This window comes from Ochotona curzoniae, unplaced genomic scaffold (genome assembly GCF_017591425.1).
Source record: "Ochotona curzoniae isolate NIBS_2020 unplaced genomic scaffold, NIBS_Ocur_1.0 contig_3432, whole genome shotgun sequence".
Lineage (NCBI taxonomy): Eukaryota > Metazoa > Chordata > Mammalia > Lagomorpha > Ochotonidae > Ochotona > Ochotona curzoniae.
The window spans coordinates 19,836,196-19,861,052 of record NW_024465859.1 but is presented as its reverse complement, the minus strand read 5'-3'; the positions used below and the strand labels follow the sequence as shown (position 1 = coordinate 19,861,052).

At 44.7% G+C, this 24,857-nt stretch overlaps 1 protein-coding gene across 1 annotated transcript in view; it reads right to left on the bottom strand.

The window, feature by feature from the left end:
* EXT2 (exostosin glycosyltransferase 2) overlaps positions 1 to 24,857 on the bottom strand; it is a 145,164-nt gene that overhangs the window by 58,448 nt on the left and 61,859 nt on the right. Inside the window, exon 8 of the mRNA XM_040980143.1 lies at positions 22,069 to 22,200. Within this exon, the coding sequence (XP_040836077.1) occupies positions 22,069 to 22,200 (132 nt within the window). The remainder of the gene's footprint in view (positions 1 to 22,068; positions 22,201 to 24,857) is intronic.

Here is a 24,857-nt window from a genome sequence, read left to right as displayed (position 1 = left end):
AATGCCCTGGAATGTAACTGAGGCACCTCCTGAAAGGCAGCCTGGCTCTGATTTCAAGGCACTGCCCAGGAGAAGGAGCCAGAAGGCCTAGCAAGACAACAGATCTGGTGTCCTCTGCTGTGCCAGCTTCACTTGGGAAGTGGATGGCTGGGGAAGGAGGAGGACGGCAGGAGGGGATGGTTGGCTGGGAAGTGGACAGTTGTTTTTCCTGCTGTTCAGTTTTTCCACACTGCTCACTTGCATCCCAAACAGGGCCTGGAAACTGGAGAAGCAGAGCCGGCAGCCTGTGGAGCAGACAGAGTACACAGAGGAGCCCAGTGAGGCCTGAAGTCTGGCCAACACTTTCCCATAAAACACAGAAGCTGCCATGAACGCGGGAGGCAGTAGCCCAGCTACTGGGCAGATAGTTACTAAGAGACAGGTCCCGTCCTTGACGGTGGGACATACAGCCAGGATGGATGCCTAGGACTTCCACAGTGAGTCAGCACCCCTGGGTATGCTGGGAATCACCAGTCCTTAATCTGAGTCTGGGATCTTTCAACTTGCCAGTGGTGTAACCTGGGTCACAGCCCTGAGCTCTTGTGTACCCCAGCTTCCTATGAAAGCCTCAACCATCACTCTCTTGGCAGCAGTATTCAATGTAGATGAACTGATACCTGCAGGGCACTTGGCAGGTGCAAGCATCTTGCATAAAGGGACCCATTTCTCTTGGTTTTGTTTTTGGCAAGACTCAAGCCAGGGTACTACCGAGGCCTCTTTCAGCACATTACCCTGTCGGGCTCTCAGGGCCTGGTTTGACCCAACTCTACTTCTGCCTCTTCTTATCCAAATACACTCCACTGATGTCGTTGCCTTTCTTGATCTTCTCTACTCCTCAGATTTTAGCTTGTTGCTAAAAATTCCAAAAAAGCAAGGGCCATGAACACCTGGCACCCAGCACAGTGGCCTGGTGTGAACTCATCAAAAATTGGCACACACCACACAGGTTATACTCACAGCATGTGTGGGGGCCGTGTTCTGTTTGTCCTCTGGATGTGTGGCTATGAACAGCCAAGTCACACTTAAATAAGTGAGGTGAAATGTGAAATGATTTCCAACAATTCACTTTCCATGTCCTTACCAAGAAGCCTACCACACTAAGCATTCTAGAGAAGCATAGGTTTTTATAGGGATGTTTAACTGGGTTTTGCCATTTACTGCTTTTGTGATGCATGAAGTCAGGTCCGCAAGCAACAGACTCTTCTTCTGTAAAATGGGAATGTGACAGTGCCTGTCTTTCAGGCTAACAGCGATTAAATGAGATTATAGACACTAACACTTAGCAGATGGTTCAGCACAGAACTCTCTGAATGGTGATTTAAGACAAACAGCTCTTCCCAATTTATATTCTTCTTACCTCTGAAGTGCTGGTATTAGGGATTCAGCAGGCATTCCTGCTACTATTATTTCTGGTTCTCATTAGTTTAGCTAACATTTCCTGGATTGATCCATAAGCCTGGAAAAGTGCTAAAGACACAAGAGACAGACACATTCCTTCCTCTTAAAAGGTTGGTCATCCACCAGGAAAGACACAGGTAAGAAGGCGAAGTATCATGCCAAATAACAAGCCATTCACACAGAGTGTTAAAGGTATTCCTTAAACTCACCTCCATCTACCTGGGAGGTCAAGAGGAAACCCAAGAGAATTCCAAGGATAAGCAGGAGAGGAATGGTCAAAAATGCCAGATGGGAGAAGCACGGAAGGCAATGGCCCAGTGATCCAAAGACCAGTTAAGACACCAGTATATTCATATTGGAATACCACTTGAGTGCCAGCTCCAGCTGCCCGACAATGCTGAGCCGGTGGTGATGGCTTGAAAGCCTGGGTGTCTACCAGCCATGTGGGAGACCTGGACTGAGTTCCCGGTGGTCAGCTGTAGCCCAGCCTAGCAGCAGCCATGGTGTCGATTTGGGGAGTTAAGCACTGAATGGGAACTCCTTGATTTATCATGTCTCTCAAATAAGTGCGTGTGTGTGTGTGTGTGTGCGTGCGCGTGTGTATGTGTGTAGTCATATATACACATGCATGATCAGTGAACAAACTGAGCAAGTATAAAGACAAGGTCACAGTGTACCAGGAGGAGGAGGGAGGAACACAAATGGGAGGAAGTCAGACACAGGCAGGCGGAAGCCATGCCAAGAGAAGCCTTAAAGGATACAAGTGCTGTTACAAGTTTAATTTTTTTGTTAGTTTCTTTTGAAATTTTCTTTCTGAGTATTGTCCTGCTGATAAATCTAGAGGCCGGAAATAGGAAATGCTGATCTGCAAGGAGGCTTCTGTGCCCACTGCCTGTCACCTCCTTGGCCCTGATCCCACTTGCTGTATGAGCCCAGTGGTAGCATGAAGAAAGGAGGCCCTAATTGGGGTGCAGAGCTTCACACGGACACAGCACCACACTTGGGCTAAAGTCAACAAACTGTCCCCCACAGGAAAAAATGGACTGGATGGAGATATTTCAAAAATGGCATTTAGTCACCCCTGAAATACCTTTAAGAACGGATCCCCTGCTGGCTGACCAAAGAGTGTCTACAGTCTGGGACCTCTTGACCCCACTTTCTGCAGGAAATCAAGCAAATTTAAACCTCCATAATTTACTCAAGGTTCTGGCTTCTGCCAGGGAAAAGGCAAACAATGCTGGCAATTAACTCTGCTGCCTGAGGAACTCTGCATTATAGCTGGAGAGGGCACAGAGCCAGGCACTCAGCCACAGAGACCCGGAGGAGAGGCGAAGCCCATGAGTGGCAGCTGCACCTTCTGCATCCGGGAGATTGATGCAGATTTCAAATGCCCCAGTGAAGCTGTTCACTCACAGATGGGGAAGAAACCAAAAGGATGTATTCTTTTGACAGAGAAGCAGCTTTTGCCCAGAGTAACTGTGTTCACCTTGTGTCCACCCTTCTGACTCCTACAACAAATCACTCATCGATGGTACTCCAGTGAGAAGTTTCCATGGTTAAACTGCAGTCACACACCAGCACTCCAAAAGAGCTGTGCCAAGCGTCTGGTCACAACACCACTGTCGAAAAGTTTTTGTCGTTTTGTCGCTTAGTGTGGAGAGCCCGCTGTCTGAGTTAGCAGGGAGCAGAAAAACTAGTGAGAGAGAGCTGTGGGACTCAGGTTTCAGAAAGACATCTTGGCAGCTGGGGCTTTCAGGCAAAGGCCAATTCAAAGGGCATTCACCTTCAAGAGAGATTGAGATCCAAACAACTAGTTGTGTTCTTGGCAACTCTGCAGAAGGAGGTTGTTAGGCCCTTGCCACAATGCTGCTTTACTCGCTGATGGTCGGAAGGTCACAGAAGCCCTGCATGATGAGCTTGGCCTATGCTGTTCTAGCCCAGGTCACTGCGGCATGGTGAGGAAAAGCCTAGCCCGTGGCTACCATGCTGCAGTGTTCTTGCTGAGCTATTCAGGGATTGTGCAGCCCTGACAGAAGAAAACCACATTGCATTACCACCCCCAGGCCTCTTTCAACCTTAAAGAGTTGAAAAGTCCAGCACAACAGAGATCAAGCTACAGGGCATAACGATTTGGAATTTTATTAGTGTTACTCACCATATCAGAGATGTTTTATGTCACTATGCATAACTTCATGTGAAAATAGGAGACTTCAGCAGATATCTGAGTCAGTTCATATTAGATTTAAATAAAGGTATTATGTCTGGACAGAAAAGTGAGAAGTCAGAGAAGAAAGGAAGAGGACAGGCATGTTTCATAGAAGCTTTTGAGGTCCTGGTAATGACCAGCGTTACCTATTCCTACCTTGATAGCAAAGCCAGTTTTCTTGGTTGTTTTGAAGTTATCAACTCTTACCTCAATGTGGTTTCAATTATGAATTACCAGACTAAAAGGGGGAAAAAGCTTTGATTTATTCTTTTTTGCTCCAATTATGCATGATGTGTTTCCACTGAAGACTTTGAAAAGTATTTCATCATGCCTCTCATCCTGAAGTGGTCAAAGGGCAAAACCAAGAGGAGTTAACCCTTTCAGTTCTCCTCTTGGCTCACAGAGACTCCCTACGGGTGGGTACCGGCCAAGGCTCATGAGGCACATGAAACAAAGTAAGGGGTTAAGCATTAGCCTCATATTACTAACATGCATAAGGGTGGTGTCCCTTGTCCAAAATGGTGAGATGATATTTATGTTAATGGTTGCAGGGAGATTGGAAGGGGGCAATCAGTAATGCTGCCCATGTTGCCTTAACCATTAAACCTCGACAGCCTCAGCCACTCACAGGTCTGCTCTAAGCTGGGCCTGGAGACTTACAACCCTCAGCATCTTCAGGTAGCATCTCCTGGTTCCAGAGAGGAGGTGTGAAGAAAGGGTGACATCTGTGTGCTTACAGCATTCCTTTCATTCAGCTCACTCTCAAATAATGATTGTTGTGAAAAACAAGAATAACATCAAAGGCCAAATCTCACTGACAATGCATAAACTCACGAAAGATGAATCAAACAAAAGGATAAAAACCTTTAAGATTTTAGGTTTGGCCAAGATAAGAGGGTGAATTATAAATTTAGAATTCCTATAATCTATTGTCAATAGTTTTTCCACAAGGAAGAGTTGGGACACATTGACCACAAGTATATATGTGAAAGCAACAGGTTCTGGACCTCTTAAGACCTGAAGAAACTGGGTCAAACAGGCCAACATGGGGTCACCACAGCAGTCACTGCCAGTCTCTGCCTTTCTGTCTGCAAGCTTCCAAGATCCTGTCCCATCCTTTTGTGATTGCCTCCCCGTGGATTTATTTTTATTTACTCTACCTGTTGTCTGACAGTTTTCCTGTATAGAAAATACTCAGCTATTATTCTTTCAAAAGGGCCTATTTCTACTCCCCTTCTCTCCTTCTTTTGGAGCTCTGACTGGATGTGTACTGAACCCGGTCTCTGTGTTTTTCACATTACTTCATTTTTCTTTCTTGTGTGTGTGTTTTACTCTCTTGTCTCTTAGAATAGCCTTCTGGAAGTTTTATTTGAGTCAAATGCCACCCAATCTAGTCTCATCATTGGAAGTTAGTGTAGGTATGTTTCTCTGGGTTCTCACTCATGATGTTGTCTTATTTACTTAAAGGTTTATAGTTTTGAAATGATAAGCTGTTCATTTTCATTAGCTTTTTTTTAATGTATAGCAGCATGTAGATTTTTGACTATAGAAGTAGCAGGAGATACACTTTTTAAAAAAATATATTTATTTATTTTTGTCAGAAGGGCAGATTTACAAAGAGATTGATCTTCTATTCACTGGTTCATCCCCCAAATGGTCGCAACACCTTGAGCTGAGCAGATCTGAAAGCAGGAGGCAGAAGCCTCTTCCAAGACTCCCATGTGCTTGCAGAGTCTTAAGAACTTTGGCCATCCTTTGTTGTTTTTCCCCAGGCTATAAGCAGCAGAGCTGGATGAAAAGTAGAATAGCCGGGACAAAAAATGACTTCAAAACAGGATGCTATCACTTGCAGATATAGGATTAGCCAGCACACTGCTCCCTTCTTTCAATCTATAAGAATTATTTTGTGTCTACCTCTAATGGTTCCTATCAGCTCAGAGCCACTTTCAATTAATTCCCTTCTTAGGTTTAAGTGGACACCATACTTGTAGCAGTGCTTAGCACTGCTCAGCATGATAGCCAAGACAGGATGACTACTTCTATACCCCTTCAATGAAGGCATAGAGATCATCTAGGAGGTTCCATGTGGACAAGAAGCAGGCTTTAGATCCTGCCTTCATCTTCTACTACACTCAGTTATCAGGTGGAAGCCCTGTATCTTTAAATGCTACATAAATCTCCATAGCAAAGCCTTACTCTGGCTGTCACTCAACTCCCAAGGTATATAGTTCCACTTTGTTTGGGAATCAGCAACTATCATGCTTTCACACCAGGTAAGGTTATGTATTGATTTGGGGTGGGTGGGTAACATTCAGTAAGTATCACAGATATTCAGTTAGGAAGGTCACTTAGCATATCTAATGTACCAGAAAGTCAGGAATAGGACTCTTTTTTTTTTTTTGAAAGAGAGACAAAGAGAATGTTCAGAAAGAGCCCACAAAGGCCCACACTGGCCAGGATTTGCCCAGGGCCAGAGCTGGGAACCAGGAGCTCAATCCAAGTCTCCCACATGGATGCTGCATCTTATGGCCTGCACTGGAAGGAAGCTGGAACTGGGAGCCAGGAATCAAACCTTGCTTGTGTGGACACAAGCATCTGAACTGGCATTTTATCAGTAGGTTGAATGCCACCCCAGAAGTCTAAAAGATATACTTATTTATTACTTGAAAGGCAGAGTGAAAGTGCAAAAGAGAAAGAAAAAGAGAAAAAGAGAGACCTAGCTTCTGCTGGTTCAATCCCTAAATGTCTGCAAGAGCTAGGACTGGACCAGCTTGAAGCCAGCATTTCATCTAAGTCTCCTCTAGAGGCGGCAGGGACTCAATACTTGAGCCTTCATATACTGCCTTCCAAGCACATCAGCAGGAAGCTAGATTACAAGTGGGAAGGATGGGACTTGAACTAGGCACTCTCACAGGTACTGGGAACATCCCAAGCAGTGGTTTAATCTACTGTACCACAATCCCTGACCCTGCAGGGAAGTCTTTCTACCCTCACATTTATACTTTCAATTTTCATTTAAACCAAGCTATTCTTCGGATGACTGGGGGTTCAAGTTTGGGGTGAGAAGAACACAATTATTATGACAATTTGGCCTTATGTTATAATAGACGGAACATGGAAGAGACACTCTCTACGGTAGGCAAGCCATCACATTTCTTTAATGTTTATTTCCTCGTTTGCAAAATGAGAGAACAAGGAGGTGGGCCTTGAAATAAAAATATCCTACTTTCTTCTCTAAACACGGAGCTAATAGAATGCCGCTCTTGAGGATGCCAGGATTATGTGCAACAAAAAACATCAGAGGACCAATCTGGGTGCAAAAAACTGAAATCTCCTATAAATCTCAGTCAGCTCTAAAATCTGTGCCTAAAAAGGCATTAAATGAAAAGCCTTCCATAACTGCAGGTCTTATACCCACAGATCCAGCCAGCTGCAGATGAGACATACTCAAACACATAAAATGTTATGCTGAACATGTATAGATGTCTCACTTGTCATTATTCCCTAAACAACAGTATAACAGCTATTTATAAAACATTTGCATTCTGTTAGGTACTATAGATATCTAAAGACAATTTCAGGTAAATGGGAAGATGTGAAAGTTATATGCAAATAGTGCACCATTTTCTGTAAGAACCTTGAGCACCCATAGATTTCGGTATCTGGAGGAAGTCCTCAAGTCAATTCCCTACAGGCACAGAGGACCAGCCGCCAGACCGGTCTTACTAGGAGCATTTCACCTTTCATAGGAGCGACAGACACACAGTAATGATCTCTCATAAGAATTCTACTGAGTACGTATTAACAAGATTTTACAGATGACGAGAATGAACTTCAGAGATTAAAAAAGCCTGTACAGGGTCAAGAGAGTCAATGGTTTTGAAGCCAGCTTTGATTCCAAAATGCCTGTTTCAGTGGCTTTACTCAACAATTATTAATCAGTTGCTAACTGTCACACCACTGCCCGGAAATTATTATTCTCCCTAGACCCAGTCCCCCAGATGGGAAAATGGTTGCGAAGAGATTCAGTAAATTATCTCAAATCACTCCCATCATCTAAAGTGAAGAGAGGGATTAGAACTCACCCTGCAGAAATGTCTGTGCTACAATTAGCTCACAGAAGGCTCCCAGGTTAAGCCCATCTAAATGCTTCTTGAAAATTCCTGTTATTATCTGTGTTTTCGCTACTGCATTTTTTTTTCTTTATACAGCACTGAAATTCACATTTGGCTACATGCCCACCCTTCTGCTATAAAGCCAAACTACTGTCAAGACGTGCAGGAAGGGTGGCCACTGATGGCTTTTCAGGTAGTGGAGGAAAAAGTTGACATTTCAGCCTCCTGGTGCCTGGAAAGGAAGCCAGTCGTTTCTAAGAGCTCTCATCTGGCTGCGGCTTCCACCCATGGGATGGACAGAAGCCAGTTAAATGGTTCGACACAAGCCATTAGAATTTGGAATGAGGAGAGAGGGGGTTCCATCTGATACTTTTAATAATTCATGAGTTATATCGGTCTGTAAGCAATAAACCTTACTAAATATATCTTAGGGTATGATTGCCTAAGACACTGGCAAAGACACCACACCATTGATTTTATTGGTTTATAATTTGATACATTAAAAATAACGGTTCAGCTGTTTGACAGCGCCAAAAGATCTGGATTATTTTTAGAGTGTGGTATTCAAACAGGCAATCATTATCCCTGGCTCTGTTACTGTGGAAGCATGCTGAAAACAGTTAAAAGCAATGCTTCAATGAGAAAAAAAAAAAAAACAACCCAAACTAGTAACTTATTTGATCCAAACAAACAAGCCTGTTTTATGATCCCAAGATGTTAATGACAGCTTAAAGTACTATTTCTCATGAGCGGTAAAATAAACTTGCAACTGCATCTGACTATCCCACACTTGGAATACTCATTCTCTGGCCCTGGCACAGGGATTTCTGTGGGAAGCCAGTGCCTATATCAGAGATGGCAGTTACATATTAGGGGGAAGACTTCAGTGGGCTGAGAAACAGGAACTCTCTGGAATGATGGAATTACAGTGTGCAGCATCCAAGCTCAGAACATTGGCAGTTAGGACCCAGGCTTTTATGCCCTTTTCAGCTGACGGGAGAGAAACCCCACATGTTCACTCTGTATTCTCCTGCATCTCCAGGAAGGCACATGGTACTTTATTTTCACTCTACTTGTGCCTGGGGGAAAAGGGGAGCAAGAAGCAAGGAGAACAGGCAAGGACAGAGCAGAGTTCAAGAGACTTTTAGGAGGTAAAACAGGTAAAGCCTTCCTTTTCAAAACCTTCTTGCTGAAAAATATGCAGAAATGTAAGACAACATATAATGCAAAAGCTTTGAAATAGCTACCAGGAAGTCAGGTCCATAAGTTTCTCAAAAACAGAGCAAAGTGTAAATAATTGGCGAACACAAAGAGTGACACCAGAAAGGACAAAGTTGCTGCTAGGCTGGGCAACACTAGGGCTTGGGGTTGTGTGTCTGTTGGTTATTTTATTTGTGAGGCAGAGAGAAAGACAAAGAGAGAGCTCCTGTCCACCAGTTCACTTCTCAAATGCCCATGACAGCCAGGAGCTGGGAACTCAATCCAGTTCTCCAACATGACTAACAGAGACCCAATAACTTGCACCATCACTACTGCCTCCTGGGGCCTGTGTGAGCAGGAAGTTGCACTCAGGCACTGAAGCTGGATATCAAACTCAGATATCGGTAAGGGGATGTGGGTTTTAATGCTCATGCTGTCAGAAGATGGGCACAGTGTGGTAGCCTAGTGGCTAAAGTCCTCACCTTGCATATACCGGGATCCTATAAGGACGCTGGTTCTAATCCCAATGGCCCAATTTCCCATTCAGCTCCCTGCTTGTGGCCTGGGAAAGCAGTTGAGAACGGCCCAAAGCTTTGGGACCCTACAACCGCATGGGAGACCTAGAAGAGGTTCCTGGTTCCTGGCTTGGGATCAGCTCACCTCAAGCCATTGTGGCCACTTGGGGAGTGAATCATAGGATGAAAGATCTTCCTCTCTGTCTCTCCTCCTCTCCATATATCTGACTTTTCAATAGAAATAAATAGATAAGAAAAAAAAAAGGAGAAGAAAAGAAGTGATGGAGCTTGGAGGCCAGGAAAGAAGGGACTGTGAAGTAAGACTAGCATCTAAAGCCAGAATTCTCAAAGGCCTGCACAGGTGATGTTGGCTAGACCAGACAAACTTCCTACTATACAGAAGCAACAAAAACCATTTACATTATCATCCCGTGCTTAGGGTGGTGAGGGACTGAGGGGACTCTTCCTTCCCCTCAGAGCAGTAACAGGGGCTAGGCCTGGGGTTTTAAAGTATAGCATGGAAACCCCTGAGAAACAGATTTTAAAAATGATTTACCTCTATGATTTCCCTGGAGCACATGGAAGAAGCAAAACACAAACTCTGAAAACCATGAGGACACTTCAAAAAGTTCATGGAATGTGGACTTTGAAAATAAGTTTTTAAAGTGTGGGGTTAGTGTGGTGGTATAGCAAGCTAAGCATCCCATATGGGTGCCAGTTCTTGTCCTGACTCCTCCACTTCCAATGCAGCTCCCTGCTCATTGCACAGGAAAGCAGTGAAGATTGGTCCAAGTTCTTGGGCCTCTGCACCCTTGTGGGAGACCTGGAAGAAGCTCCTGGGTCCTGGTTTCATATCAGCCTAGCACTGGCCACCGTGGCCATTTGGGAAGAGAACCAGTGGAAGGAACATCTCTCTCTCTCTCTTTGTGCCCCCACCCCCCTGCCCTGTAACTGACTTCCAAGTAAATTTTTAATAAAACAATAAAATAAGCTTATGCATAAGTTTTTCCATAATATGCATTTTGCAAAAACTTGAAGTGCCCTTATACATATGGATAAAAAAAAAACTTTCATAGTAGCATTATTCACAAGAAACACAAGCTAGAAACATTGTAGCGGCCACATTAAAACAGATACATTATTACATTATACCATATCTGAAATGAAGAGAACACAACTGTGGCTGCCTGTACCAGCAGGGGACGAGCAGGTCTCACTGACAAAGCACCGAGTGTTCTCTAAGTCAGGGGTCCACGCGGACAAACTGTCCCCTGTATTCTTCCCTCACTGTCTCCGACCTTCATGGTACTGGTAATCTGCAGAACTCAGAGGCATCACTGCCACACAGCGGCACGTATGACAACACATCACAGTGTTTGTAGCAAAATGGAATTTGAAGCCAATGCATGTTTTCCATGAACCTCTTAGAAGCCCCTCGGATCCCCTAATACAGCTTGCAGATTTCCACAGAAAACCTCACTGAAGATGAACTCAAACTCCAACATTATGCAACTTTAGGCAACAACGCAATACAATCAACAGTAGCAGGCAAATGACTCAAAAATATGTATAATCAGAGAGTTTGAAGGGTCTCAAGTGACTGAAGATATGAAAGAAGAAATAAATATGACACATCTATTTGAGAAACAGGATGTAGACCCATAAATACTGACTTTTAAATCACAATGAATTGGTGAAAAAAAAAACACAAAAAAACTAGTCACAGCTGAAGAAAACAGAAAAAAACCTATCTAGCATGTAGCACAGGAAGACAAGACATGGAAAAGCTGATGAAAAATAAAACCGGGGTTAGGACATTAGGTCTAAGTTGATCTAATAGGATTCCTAGTAGGAATTACAGACGTGTTAATATGGAAAGCGAAAGTGGCTGAGATTTTTCCACAGCTGAAAAATGATGCACTCCTCAGGTTAGACAGGGAAAACCGCTGCAAAAGCCAAGTGAGAATTAGAAAATCACCGTTTGGCAACCACTGCAACATCTGATTCAGGCAAGGCTCACCGGTGGAAGCTCAAACCAGGCGGTGAAAGTTGGAGGAGTCACAGGATATTTACGCAGTCTCAAAGTATTTCCCCACAACACAATCAAAAAGAGAAGACAGTAACTTGACCTTGAAGAAACCCAGTGGAAACTTCTGTTGCAAGGCCCCGTCAGAGACGTCAGAGATGGGAGCAAAGGACAGCTTCAGCTTGAGAGAAGGTGAGTATGGGACTTCTTGTCCAAAGCACATCACTGGACTCAATCAAGAGCAGCAGAGGAGCTCAAATCTTGCAAGATGGCTGACACGTTCTCTTCTAACGGGCCAGAGTCGAAAGACTCAGGAATTGTTCAGACTCAGGAAAGGCAGCAGGTAGATGGACAACTGACCTCAATGTGTGGTCTGGGATTTTAATTGACAAAAATCTATCGGGTCCATGGAGTAAATAATATTCTAGCAGCACTGGGCTCCAGATGATGTGGCCGGGGATGTGTTTAGGGGTAACTGGGCAACACATGTGTAATGTCTAAAAAGTCCAAAATATACACAGTGCCGGGGAAGGGGCATCACGTTCCAGGGGGAAGACACTAGCATGTGGGAGTCTGGGTGATGGTGACCCAGGCAGGTTCTGCGTAATTTTTAAAATTTTGATTCTAAACTATGTCAACATAAAAGTTAAAATTAGAGATCTTCTAGGTCTGTTTAAACAAACAAAATGTAGATGCCACAAACAACAAACTATGTAGCAGAGAAAAAAATAAAGAAGAAATAAATCAACAATCCTAAACTTCCCAAGGATGACAGCAAGATGCAGGAATTGGCGGCACTCAGTGTCCTGGAGGCAAGGGCCCACAGAACAAGAACAGGGAACAGTTTAGTCTCAGGATCCTTTAGACCCAACCCAGACGGGACAACTCTCTCCCCACTGCCAGAGAGGATTATCTTCTGGGGAAAATGCGTTAGCGAGTTTTCAGACTCAGAGGCAGCCTCTAGGATGGCAGGGCAGGACACCACCCCAAACCCTGCGGATTAAGGAGCACAGGCTTTCATTCTCTGTGTCAGTGAACCAGCCGGAGAAAAACAGCCCCATATCACCAGGTGGGTAAACAACTGGGATGCCCAGCCCAGCCACACCCCCAAACCCAGGAGCCTTATCCGCAGCCCTGGGTTCAGAGCCCACTCACATACAAGCAGACTACCAGGCATCACCTGGCATGTGATGGAAGCTTCCAATACTCAAGACAACTTAAAGACAAAAAAAAAAAAAAAAAGTCACAGAAAAAAATACACAGGGAGCTGAAGAACAAAGAGATAAATGACGATGCTATCTAAAGAGACCATGCTGCATCCTTAAAACAAGAAGGGGAAGATAAAAAATATTCCCTGGATGTCAGGAGAAAAAAAAACTCTCAGATACTAAAAGCAAATAAAATTTTTTTTAATCAAAAGAAGGTTTAGGAGATAAAATTGAAAAATATCTGAGAGCTTACTAACAAGTCTAAAGATCAGCTGATAAGAACCCCACATCCCATGTCAAAAGGCATATGTTTGATTCCTTGCTCAGGCTTCTGTCTCCAGCTTCGCCACCAAGGCAGACCCTGGAGGCAGTAGGCCAAGCACTCCGGGCCCCGCCATCCGTGTGGCAGACCCAGGCTGAGTTCTCAGCTCCTGGCTCTGGCCCAGACCTGGCTGCTGAGGGCATCTGAGAAGTGAACCAGTAGATGGAGTTCTCTCTGCCTGGCTCTCCCTCTCTGCCTATCAACTACATTAAAAACAAGCAACAAAGATCAAACTAGTACATTTACTGTCTATGGGAATGGAAGTTCCACAAAGAGAGGAAAGAGAAAGCGGAGGAATTATCAAAACAATAAAATATCACTTGGCATTAAACAGCATTTCCAGTTTAAATGCCTGAATCAGCACCCAATTAACCAAAAACACCAACATCCCAGGGCATTTCATCATCAAATTCTGGAATATAAATGTGCCAGGAGAAAAACAGATCACAGAAAGGATCATGAGTTACAATGACATCTCACTTCTCAAGATTAAAATGGGGAGTTTCAAAAGGTGGAGGAATCCACCATGGGGGGAGGGTACGGGGAGGGGTTGGGGAATTTCCAGAGCCTATGAAACTGTGTCACATAATGCAATATAATTAATAATACATATATATATATATTTTTTTAAAAAATGGGGAGTTTCAAACACAAGAGATGAATACATAGACATTTCTGAAAACAAAACAAAGTAAACCAAAACACATCACATCAGCCTGACTATATATAACATGTGAAATAGAATGGGAATACCTCCAGACATGCAAGGTGGAAAAAAAAATGATGTCCCATAGTTTCTTTCTTAGAAGTTACATTCTCAGATAGCTACATTCATGTAGTCCCAATAACACATACAGGACAAATACCGCTTTCAGGAAAAATGATGAGACAACCCAACCAGAAAGGTGGATGAGGGGCAATGAGTATGGGGCGGGAAGAGAAGAAAAGGTGCAAGGCCAAAGGCATTAAAAAGAGGTCTCTGTGGCAGGCCTTGGGCCTGGCACGGATGCTGCCTGACTCCTTCACCCCGTTTGGGAGATCTTGGGATTGAGTCCAGCTTCCTGCTAATGCACACTGACAGGTGAGGGGGCGGCGGGGGGATGATGACTCGAGCAGCTGGGTCCTTGCGACCCACATGAGAGGCCTGAACTGTTTCCATCTCCAGACTTTGACCTGCCCATCCCTGAATATTGTGGGCATTTGAAGAGCTAACCAGCCAATGACTTCTCTCTAAAGTAAGTTTTCTTTTTCTAAAAAAAAAAAAAAAAAAAAGGTGCTTGGGTAAGAAACCTTAAACATGTCACTATCTGGTGGATAATGAGATGGGAAGAAAGTCTCAGATGAAAGTTAGAAGAGCTGAAAGCAGCTGCGCCTTGGGAACAGGCACTGATAGTCATCATTTATTTTGTGGTTTGGATGTGTAAGCCATCATGTGTGGAGTCACACACTTTTGAAAGCAACAACTAAGAAATTGAGGTGGGGCAGGCAAGGGTAGGGAAGCCAACAAATGAAGAATCCACTTCTACCTGGAACAGTGTGAACATGTTTCTAATCTGCAGCTGGAATGACCCACCTGTGATTTAACTGGGGCTGGGGTGGGGCAGGCAGCAGGGGAAAGAACAGAGAATTTAGAAATGGAAACAGAACCCATCGTCTTGAGCTGGTGATGTTCAGCCACACACGTTTCTGAAAACTGTTGCACAACCATTTGCCCAGACATCCAAGAGGGAATTCCCAGAGTCCAGAAACAGGGAACCTGATGTGTTAAGGAGTGATAGCTGCTGCACTAAGGATGGCTTTGTGAAAATATCCAGCATGTTCTGGATTAGTCCACTGCCCAATCAGGTTCCCACAGACTCTCATGCTCCTCACTCCCTTGCACAAGCTGTGCGTTGGAAGGAAACAGTCACATTCTGCCTTACGACAGCTGGAGCCGTCAGCAAGCATTGGAGGGTAAGGACATGGCTGGAGAGCAACGTGTGCAAAGTCCTCCAGCCGCCTGGACTCACAGTGAGCTGACCTGCATGCGTGTGGATGTGTACTCCACGGGCAGATCTCCCCCTGCCCCGTGAAGAAGACAGGAATGACAGAGTTATCTTACCAGCACCCTTGAGTTGGTCTTTTCACGTTCCTCATATTCCCTGCCTGCATCTGCTTTGGCCCCATGCCTGCTTGTTTTCTCTCTGAAACTTGCCTAGGTCTCCAGATTCAGCTCGTGGGATTTACCTGCATCCCTCCATGCATGGACCCAGTTCAACTTTCCCAAGCACCCAGATGCTGGTGAACTGAGACTTTCTAACTTGTTTCCACAGGAGACAGAGTCCTCAAAGAAAGGGCTGAAATTTAGAGCAGTACACTGGATCACTTGTGTTTAGTGTGACTCTATTGCTGTGACACAACTGATTCCAACAACTTAAACAGACTTAAAATTTAAGCTAAAATTTCTGAATTTCATCCCCATTTTTATGCTCTCAAGGCAGTGTGAAGAAGGATGAATAAGCCAAAAAGAAGACCTCCAGGGCAGGCTTCCAAATTCCAGAGAAACATTCCACAACCTGGAAGTTGGATGGCACAGTGTTGAATTAAATAGACTGCTAACCTGGTATCTTTTCTTTTTTTTTAAAAGATTTATTTTTATCATTATTTTTATTGGAAAGGCGGATACACAGAGAGGAGAGACAGAGAGGAAGATCTTCCATCTGATGATTCACTCCCCAAGTGAGCGCAACGGCCAATGCTATGCATCGGTCCCGGGCGTGCAAGGGGAGGACTGCGCCATCGCACCGGGCCTTGGTATCTTTTCAACTTAAGAGTTGTGCTTCGTCCATCAGAGCTGCGGGGCTTCTTCATCCTGCACTGTGATTTATTGCTTGTTAGTATTTACAGCTCCGTGATATTCTCAGCTGCCTGTACAACCATAATTTTGAGAGCTGCTGTCCCAGACTCCCAAATATAGGCAGCTGCAACTCGTGCAGCTGAAACCAAGGCTCAACTGAGTCTCCAGATGCATCTAGTACAACAAACCCAAGGGGGTCAAGCAGAGGAACTGATGGGGAGAGAGGAACAGCTTTTAACTCAGGCAGCTGAGTTGGGTTGCACAGAGTGAGTCGAAGTCCATGGCAAAATACAGTTCCCAAACCAGTGGCATGAACACCGACATTTAGCACTTGTTAGAAATGCAAATGCTGGGCTCGGCATGATAGTGTAATAAGGTCCTCACCTTGAATGCACCGGGATCCCACATGGGCGCCTGTTCTAATCCCAGCATCTCTACTTCCCATCTAGCTCCCTGCTTGTGGCCTGGGAAAGCAGCTGAGGACGGCCCAAAGCCTTGGGACCCTGCACCTGCATGGGAAACCCAGAAAGAAGTTCCTGGCTCCTGGCTTCGGATCAGTGAAGCACCGGCCATTGTGGTCTCTTGGGGAGTGAATCATCAGATGGAAGATCTTCCTCTGTTTCTCCTCCTCTCTGTACATCTGTCTTTCCAATAAAATAAACAAATCTTAAAAAAAAAAAAAAGAAGAAATGCAAATGCTGGGCTCCTGGCCAGCCTGAATTCGTGGGGTGGGATGGCAGCACTCCACTGCAGCAAGCTTTACAGGATTATCTGGTGCTCAGGAAAGTGTGACAGCCACAGCCCCTAGCAAGCTTGGCTTGTTTTGTCCATTGCTGGTCTTCATGGATGGTATTTGCCAATCAGTGCTCTTTGTCAATATTCTCACCTGGCCCATCCCCAGACCCTGCTTTTTCAAAATAAATGGACTTAGACCAAGATACCCAGAATCTCCAGGTTAAGGGTGAGTGTGTGCCCCTCCCTTCCACGTCCATCTAAGGTGCTAAATGCAGTTCAGTGTCATTCTGCAGGTATTTCCAAGGAGTGGGTTCTGTTAGGCAGCTTCAGGCTTATGCTGGATCCAATCATCCATTTCACGTCACTTCCCCATTTTTTTCACCAGTTTTTAGCAATAGTATGGGCTCCTCTATAAGTTCCCCTTTCTGTTCTAGGTCTGGCATAAGGAACGAAGGTAAGACAAAAATCTGGGACATCTAATTAGCATAATCTACACTTAGAAGCGTGAATAAAACTCAGTATAAAAAGTAAATAAAATGATGATGTGCTGATAAGTGGAGTATAAGTTTTCCAATCACACTGGCAAAAAAAAAAAATACAGAAAACTACTTCCCATAAAGACTTAAGATCAAATCACTTTTTTCTTTTTTTTTTTAAAAAAAAAAAAAAACTTTTCTGAGAGGATGTGGTGTTGGTGGCATATGCCAAAATGCAAAAATTCAAGTAAATGCACTCCTGTTTTGGCCTCCGTCCCCTTGATCCACGCAGTTCTGGCACAGAAGAGACATGATGCAAGGGAGGGGGTCCAGCAGGTCCCAGCTGGCCAGGCTAGCCCTGATGTATGATGCGGACTGGGAACGGCAGTGCTGCCAAAATACTATAGAAGTAGAGTATTTGGGGGAGATGATAAAGTTTTGCTGATATCTAACAAAGGAAGAAAAAAGCAAAGTGCGGTGAGACTGTGATGTTAAAACTCACACGCAACTTCTGACATGAGAAGCTAAGACCATTCATGACACAAACACAAAGACTCTTAACTGGGTAACAAACACCTCCCAAAGAGAAGACTCGGAACAAAGAGGTGGTCTCCAGTTTGGACAGAGCTTCAGCTTTCAGATAATGCTCCAGGACAAGGTGTCAGGCTTTCCCAGGATTCAAGGTGTAGTGCCACGTGAAGACTATGTGAGGTCACCCTTCCCTGTGGTCTCCTCCTACACGTGGACCATTTCACATGAAAGCGAAGCAGCCACACCTGGCCAGAAGACAGCCTTGGACTCCTGCCTCCTCTCCCCAGGCTGAGCGTGCTCTGTGCATGGCTTGAGGCCCTGACAGCTCCTCTCCAACAGCCCAGACAATTCCTTGATTTATTGGCCCCGATCCATACCTACTCCCACCTCAGGGGTGTCTGACATTATAAATCTGATGGAATCTAGTGGGGGGAAGACTCCCCTGCAGGCTGGACTCTGAGCCACTGCACTGAGAGTGGGTGAAATATTTCTGGAAGGGAGAAGCTATCTACAAACAAATCATCGCTCCTCAGACCCCTGTCAGAAGCTCTCACTGAAGATGCAGAAATGTACAACCGACTGCTTTCAATCAGCACACTCATCACCCGAGCTCCCAGAACTGTCATGAACACCAAAGGCCCTGGAGAGGATTTTTTTTTTCCAAACGGGTCTTAATCAAGACTATTTAAGAAAGAACTAAAGGAAATAACGCAGACTCCATTTTCTAGTTGTATATCTAGAAATTATATTTTTCATGTTTATGGTCTTAGCCAAGTGGCTAAAGAGCTCAGCTCTTGGACCATTTTGTCCTATACTCTAACACGCTGTTTCAGAATGAAGAATTTCATCTTTGATTTCCTCCTGGTCTATGTTCTTTTAAAATGTAAACCGTTTATCCTTATTAAACTCCTCTTAGCGTGTTAGATGAAAGTACAGGGTAAGGCCTCACCATTTCCACACTTGTGCTGGGGTCACGACCCTCCCACCTGTGTGAATTCTCCTACAGAGCAGCAGATGTGACGAGCTGCATCTCAAACATGTACCATATGCCGGCCACAGCAGCAGTGCTTCAGGCCGCGGGAGGCTCCAAGGCTTCCAGAGAACCACAGCGGCAATTCCAGAATACTTCCAGGTAGAAGACCTGGGTCTTTAGCGGTGTATGTGACTTGCCCAACGCATGTCCTGAGAGAAGTTATTAGGCACTCTGAGTTTCATTAGGACTGCTTTCCTAGTGAGAAAGAATCTAGCACTTTCCTTTATCTTCTCAGTGTGGTGAGGATCAAATACAATAACAGATACACTGTTGGCATGTGATGAGTTTTGGATTGCTCAAGTCCTGGGAAGCCCTTCTTCCCCTCTCTCCCTCCTTCCTTCCTTTACATAGCAACGGTCTCCTGCTGCCTGGATCACATTTGTCCCAGGTATTACAAAGAATATCATGATAAGCCAAAAATTCCCTTCAGGTGCTTAAAACTTTACAGGAGCTTGTACTTCTATACATGTTAAGTGACAGGAAAGAAAACAGAGACAACATGCTCTAAGAGTTACAAGGAGGAAAAGATTACTTCCTGCCTAAGCGTTGGGAAGATCTCAAGGGGAATACGAACAGGCACTGGCGTATGCATCAAATGTCGACAGGTGGAGGTCACGATGCAGAAAGGCATGCAGTGGAAGGTCAACACAGGCTCTGAGAAGGGAGGCATGGGGCATGCACAGGAAGAAACATACAGCTCCCAGAGAGGAAGCAGGAGGGAGAAGCTACAAAGGCAACAGAGGGAGAGTCTGACTACGGGAGGCCCTGCTTTTACACTACATGTGGATTGCAATGCCATCCTCACCCATGACGCGCTTGTCCAGATTCCCTATCTGGATAAATTACACACTCAGTGTTCTGCAATGTTCCTTCATTCACTGGTTAAAAAGTCACTTCCCCTAGCCATAGCTCAAATCTGTGCTCTATTGATTCCCACCTGGGTTACTGAGTTAGTCTCCTGTTTCCTGTCTTACCCTGCTGTAGTGCACAATCCATTCTTCACACTGGTGTCAGATGCAGCTGAAATGCAATTTTACACCCTGTGCCCAATGCCTCAGCAACTTTCCATTTCCCACAGATGACACTCCGACACCCGAGGAAAGGTGTTTTCTGATTTGGGCCCTCTCTGGCTCCTCCCTTTCCCTCCTCCGGCCACTCTGAGGTCCAGGGAGCTCTAGGCCACCATGTGCCCTCCTCCCTCTGTACCTCTGTTCCTTCTGGAGGAGCCACTTCATTATCTCTATCTACTCTTTGAACATTCACTTCATAACTGACCACTGTCCCCGAGTGCTAGCCAATGTAGTTACACAGAAAAAAACACATTGGGAAAAGCGATCAAACTTAGCATTTGTAGATGTGATTATACATCTAGAAAATACAGCAGAACTCACTCAAAAAGGGAAAAATGTAGACCTCAATAAGACTTACAAAATTAATGCCAAAATGTGTCATAGAAATGATAATCCAACTACAATGTCAGGAAGCAGTTATCAGAGCATAAGAGAGCTTAAAAAGCCTAAAAAGGCATTTATCATGACCTGTGAAAAATCTCTTACATTTTTCTATTAAACAGGTCTGTCTGTCAGATAGCAAGATCCATTGCAATGAGGCAGTCCCAAAGCATGGGCGCTTCTTTACCTAGTCCACTGAGACTTTCAAAGTACCAGGAGCACCACCTGGAGCACAGCAGGCATTCAACAAATGCCTCGAGAGTGAAAAAATACCTGAGACAATCTAAAAATTTATGTGATGCCAATCAAAACACAAACAGGATTATATAGGGTAGCATGACCAAGGTCGTAGCCTTCCACGTGAAAAACACACAGGAGATGTACTCAACTCACAGATGAGCAAATACTCAAGAACTCGGACTTATGGAAAGCATGGAACACTCAGACACCCACAGTGTTACCTACAGAACTATAAATTGCTATAGATTATTGAAGGGGCAATTTTTAAAATTCTCTTTCAACATTCAAACTATATTTTCTTTAAGCAATGTCTTAGTTGAAATTAATTTGTTAGATAAATTCACACACTTTAGTATAAACATTTGTGAAAGTATGTTCCTTGTATTACTGCAAGAAAACAGAAAAAAAGGAACACAGCCTCAGTGTTTATGAATAGATACGCTTATCCTAAGAAACTGAAGTAGACCCAAAGTGAAATAGAAATAAGCCCAGAGGGGCCCAGCGGCATGGCCTAGCGGCTAAAGTCCTTGCCTTGAACGCCCAGGGATCCCGTATGGTGACGGTTCTAATCCCGGCAGCTGCACTTCCCATCCAGCTCCCTGCTTGTGGCCTGGGAAAGCAGCAGAGAATGGCCCAAAGCCTTGGGGCCCTGTACCCATGTGGGAGAACCAGCAGAGGCTCTGGGCTCCTAGCTTCAGATCAGCTCAGCTACAGCCATTTCGGCTGCTTGGGGAGTGAGTCATCAAACAGAAGATCTTCCTCTCTGTCTCTCCTCCTCTCTGTATATCTGACTTTCCAATAAATAAATAAGTTTCAAAAAAAAAAAAAGAAGCCCAGAAACTACTGACAGTATACATGAAGCAAAAAGCTATTTGTGTTGTAAACTTGGATAATTATACTTATGTACGAATAGGACAACCCGGAAAGTCACCTTCGGTGGCAGACACAAAGAGGAGGTTGACAGGACAAAACTGCGTCTCAAGCCAGGTGGCTGTGTTTGGCATCACTCAGAGATGGTAGAACTGGAGGACAAGGTGAGCTGGCCAGAAAGATGGCAATGTTTACAAGGAACAATGAAGAAGAGATCCAGCTCTGAGAGCCCTGAAGTCAAGACTGGGGAGCTGCAGGGCCAGGTACGCTTGCAGGCAGCTAAGGGGCAGCAACTGCCAGTTTTAGATCTCCAGGCATTTTCCAGGAGGATGAAAGCAGAGCTGGAAGCCACTGTCATAATCCCTACAAGGACCCAAGTGTCTGTGACTCCTTTAGGCAAGGAAGATGGAGAGAAATGGAGCCTTGGCCCCACCATTGACCAAGTGCCTGCAGATGCTTCCACGTCATTTCTGCTCATGTCTGACTTTCCTGGGTCCCGGAAATGTTAACTGCAATCACACACAGCGAGCACTCCGTACAGTCCTCGGCTGAGATCAGGCCCTCTCAACAGAACTCATGGTGACTGAGTTGCTTATACAACTTTGTCAGGAGCTCTAAGTGCTACAGCTGCAAAAGCCATCAGGTTATCTTTGATTTTTCAGGTAGCCTCAGGCTTCCGCATTTATCTCTGCAATGAATAATAAACAGACTGTCTTCTTCAGCATCAGGAAAACTATTTGAAATACAAAGCACACGCTCATCTTAGAAAGTGAGAATTTAAATCACTGTTACAACTGCAGTGTTTTCCTTTCCACCTTCCCGATAGCTGAACCATAGCTTGTGTGGCCGGTGGTGGGATTCACTTACCACAGCGGGAGGGTCATTCCATTCCTCATAGGAGATCGCTGCATAGGGATAGATCCGGTCATTGATGATCTGCAAGGTGGCCAGGGCGATGGCTTTAATTGACCGGAAGTATGCTTCCCAGAACCACTGCGCCTGCAATACAAAACTTGATGTTAGTGAGCAGGAAAGTGAGCAGTGGGAATAGGATGTTCCAGCAGGGCCATTCCAGGTCTGGGAAGTTCCTTTATTCCCACAGCAAAGTCTCCCTGCTCCTCAAGCCTGTTCCACCCAAGAAATGCATTGATCAAGCATGATCAGAATGGAATGCCAGCCAAGGGAATGCACTTGGAGTTCAACTTAAATACAGCAGACCATGTGAGGTAAGGTATCAGTACTGTTACACCACAGAAAATTTCTTTGAAAATAGATGGCTTTGGGCTGGGATAAAGGAAATGCCAGAAGCCTATGGAACTGTATCATTAAATAAATAAATAAGTAAATAAATAAATCTTGGTTCACACACACAAAAAAAGAGGGGAAAGTAGACAAGAAAAAAAAAAAGAAAAAAGAAGATGGCTTGTAATGAAGCAGAGGTCAAACTCAGTTCCTAACTTGGTCTACATGGTTACAACGAAGATGCCAAGTGGGGCTGATCATTAAAGAAGAGGGTTATTTTTGGCACAACTTTGGAGGCTCAAAGTCCAAGATCTGGCATCACAGGCACTCCGCTCTAACAGCCTCGTCCAGTAACTCTCCGAGCCCCACATTCAGATGCCATGACCAGACTAAGCGCCATCCATAGCTCACTCTCACAAGATTCTGGACGTCAAGCCATTATCATGTGAGCCTCCGAGGCCACCAAAGCAGACTCAACAAAGGCAGGAGGCTGCTGTGGATGATCTGCCCCTCGTGCTTACAGCCCTGCTTTCGCCTGAAAAGAAGAGGCTCTTGGGATTTCTGCAATGGGGTGCACACACGAACATTTCACCAAGGGAAACAAGAAGGATAACAAGGAGAAGTAGAGGAATAGGACATTTTCCAGCCTATATTTGATGATTGTTCTGCTTCCCGGCATGTGTTCCTTCTATTATGAGTGAACAGCCTAGGCTCACACCTGAATGATTTGGAAAATCTCTCCACTGGTCATGAGAAGGCATGACAGCTACCCCACCTGGGTCCAGCCGCTGTCTTGGCTACTTCCTGGATATGCTCCATTCACCCTAATTCCCATTCCTGCTCAAAGTCACACTGCTGCTTTCTCTCTCTCTGCATCCTGCCCAAGTACTTGAGTTTTACGAGCCCTTGAAAGAATCCATCTTAGACCTGAAGCAACTGTTACTGATGACTCCAACTGTTAGTGGTCTCCCTTGTCTGCAAAACCCCAGAGCACTCGGTGCCTTACTATACAGGCTAGTGAATGCTCTCGACTGGCCTGTAGTTGTTTTTCTGTTTTCACTGAGCATTTTTTTCTTTGTGGTTAGATTGTGTGGTCTCTGGGTATAGAAATAACATTTAAAAAAAATCTTTGCAATCATCAGTTTTGCCTGTTACAAAAAACACTTTCACGCTCACGATATTATCTAGTCTTTTTAATCAGCTTAACGCTTATTTGGTGGCAGAGATGTTCATCTTACATGTGAGGAAACTGAGATCAAAGATGAGAAGTTACAACTCAAATCTATGATTCCTCACTTAAGTTCAGATCTTTCTACTTCATTCTGGAGTGTTAAAGTCCCAGCACACATTAACTTTTAGGAAATGGTTCTTTTCCAAGAAACTAAAAGGTATAAAATTTTACTAAGACACAGGGGTCCACAAACCAACACGCATATATCTTTAGATTTACCACCCCCCTTTTTACACAACTGGGCCTATTATCATTATTCCTTGATCTTAAAGCACATGCAAAGGAACCATGTTCAAACTTAGAAGTCTCAACATTTTTTCCTTACGTGCAATCTGGGTGCTTGGGGACTTCATAGAAAACAAAGACCTGAAACAAGTCTCCTAGAACTCAAGACAGAGACACAAGCATGGGACAGAGCTTCTCATTTAAGATGACTCAGATTGTCTCACCCTGCCCACCCAACTGCAGTTCACTCAGAGAGGAAGCAAGTCATGCCAATAATCACAGCTCCAGTGTGAGTGCTCCAGCTTAACTGTTTCTGCAGGATGTTCACAGCCCCTTCCCGTGCTGGAGAGGCTTTGTAATTTATAGTCCTTTGCAGGATGCAGTGCCAGCCGCTGTCCAACAAGAGGAAGGAGCTTTCCGCTATGCTGGCAACCTGCAAAAGTACCTCTGTGCTCAGCCAGAGAGCGAATGCACATAAATGTTCACCATGGGTTCCCCCCAACACACAGGCCACACTGAGACCCATCTGAAGCATTTTCAACAGAACATTCTCCAGCAGCCGCCCTCAGCATTGTAGAGCCCACACAGGTTGAAGTCACACAGGAACAGGTCATATCAATGTTAAGCCTGAGCAAAGCCTTGAGCCTCTCTTGGTGAAAAATAAACACACACTGTGATTTTATAAAATGCGCAGAATTTATAGCATGAAAGTATAAAAATCTCTATGATAAAGCTCCCAGGGAGCAGGGCATGGCTGGATCAGGTGAAAAGGACTGGGGCATAAACAGTTTACACATCAACTAAATGAGATCGGTTTCTCTGGCTTCCAACAAAGTCAAGTCAACAAGAATAGCAACAACAGGTGTTTCAGGGAAGCCCAAAGGTATGGTGCGAGGACATCAGTTAGGGAGACCGTTGCCTGATTTTTAGTTACCTATATCCTTCTGTGTCTCCTTCA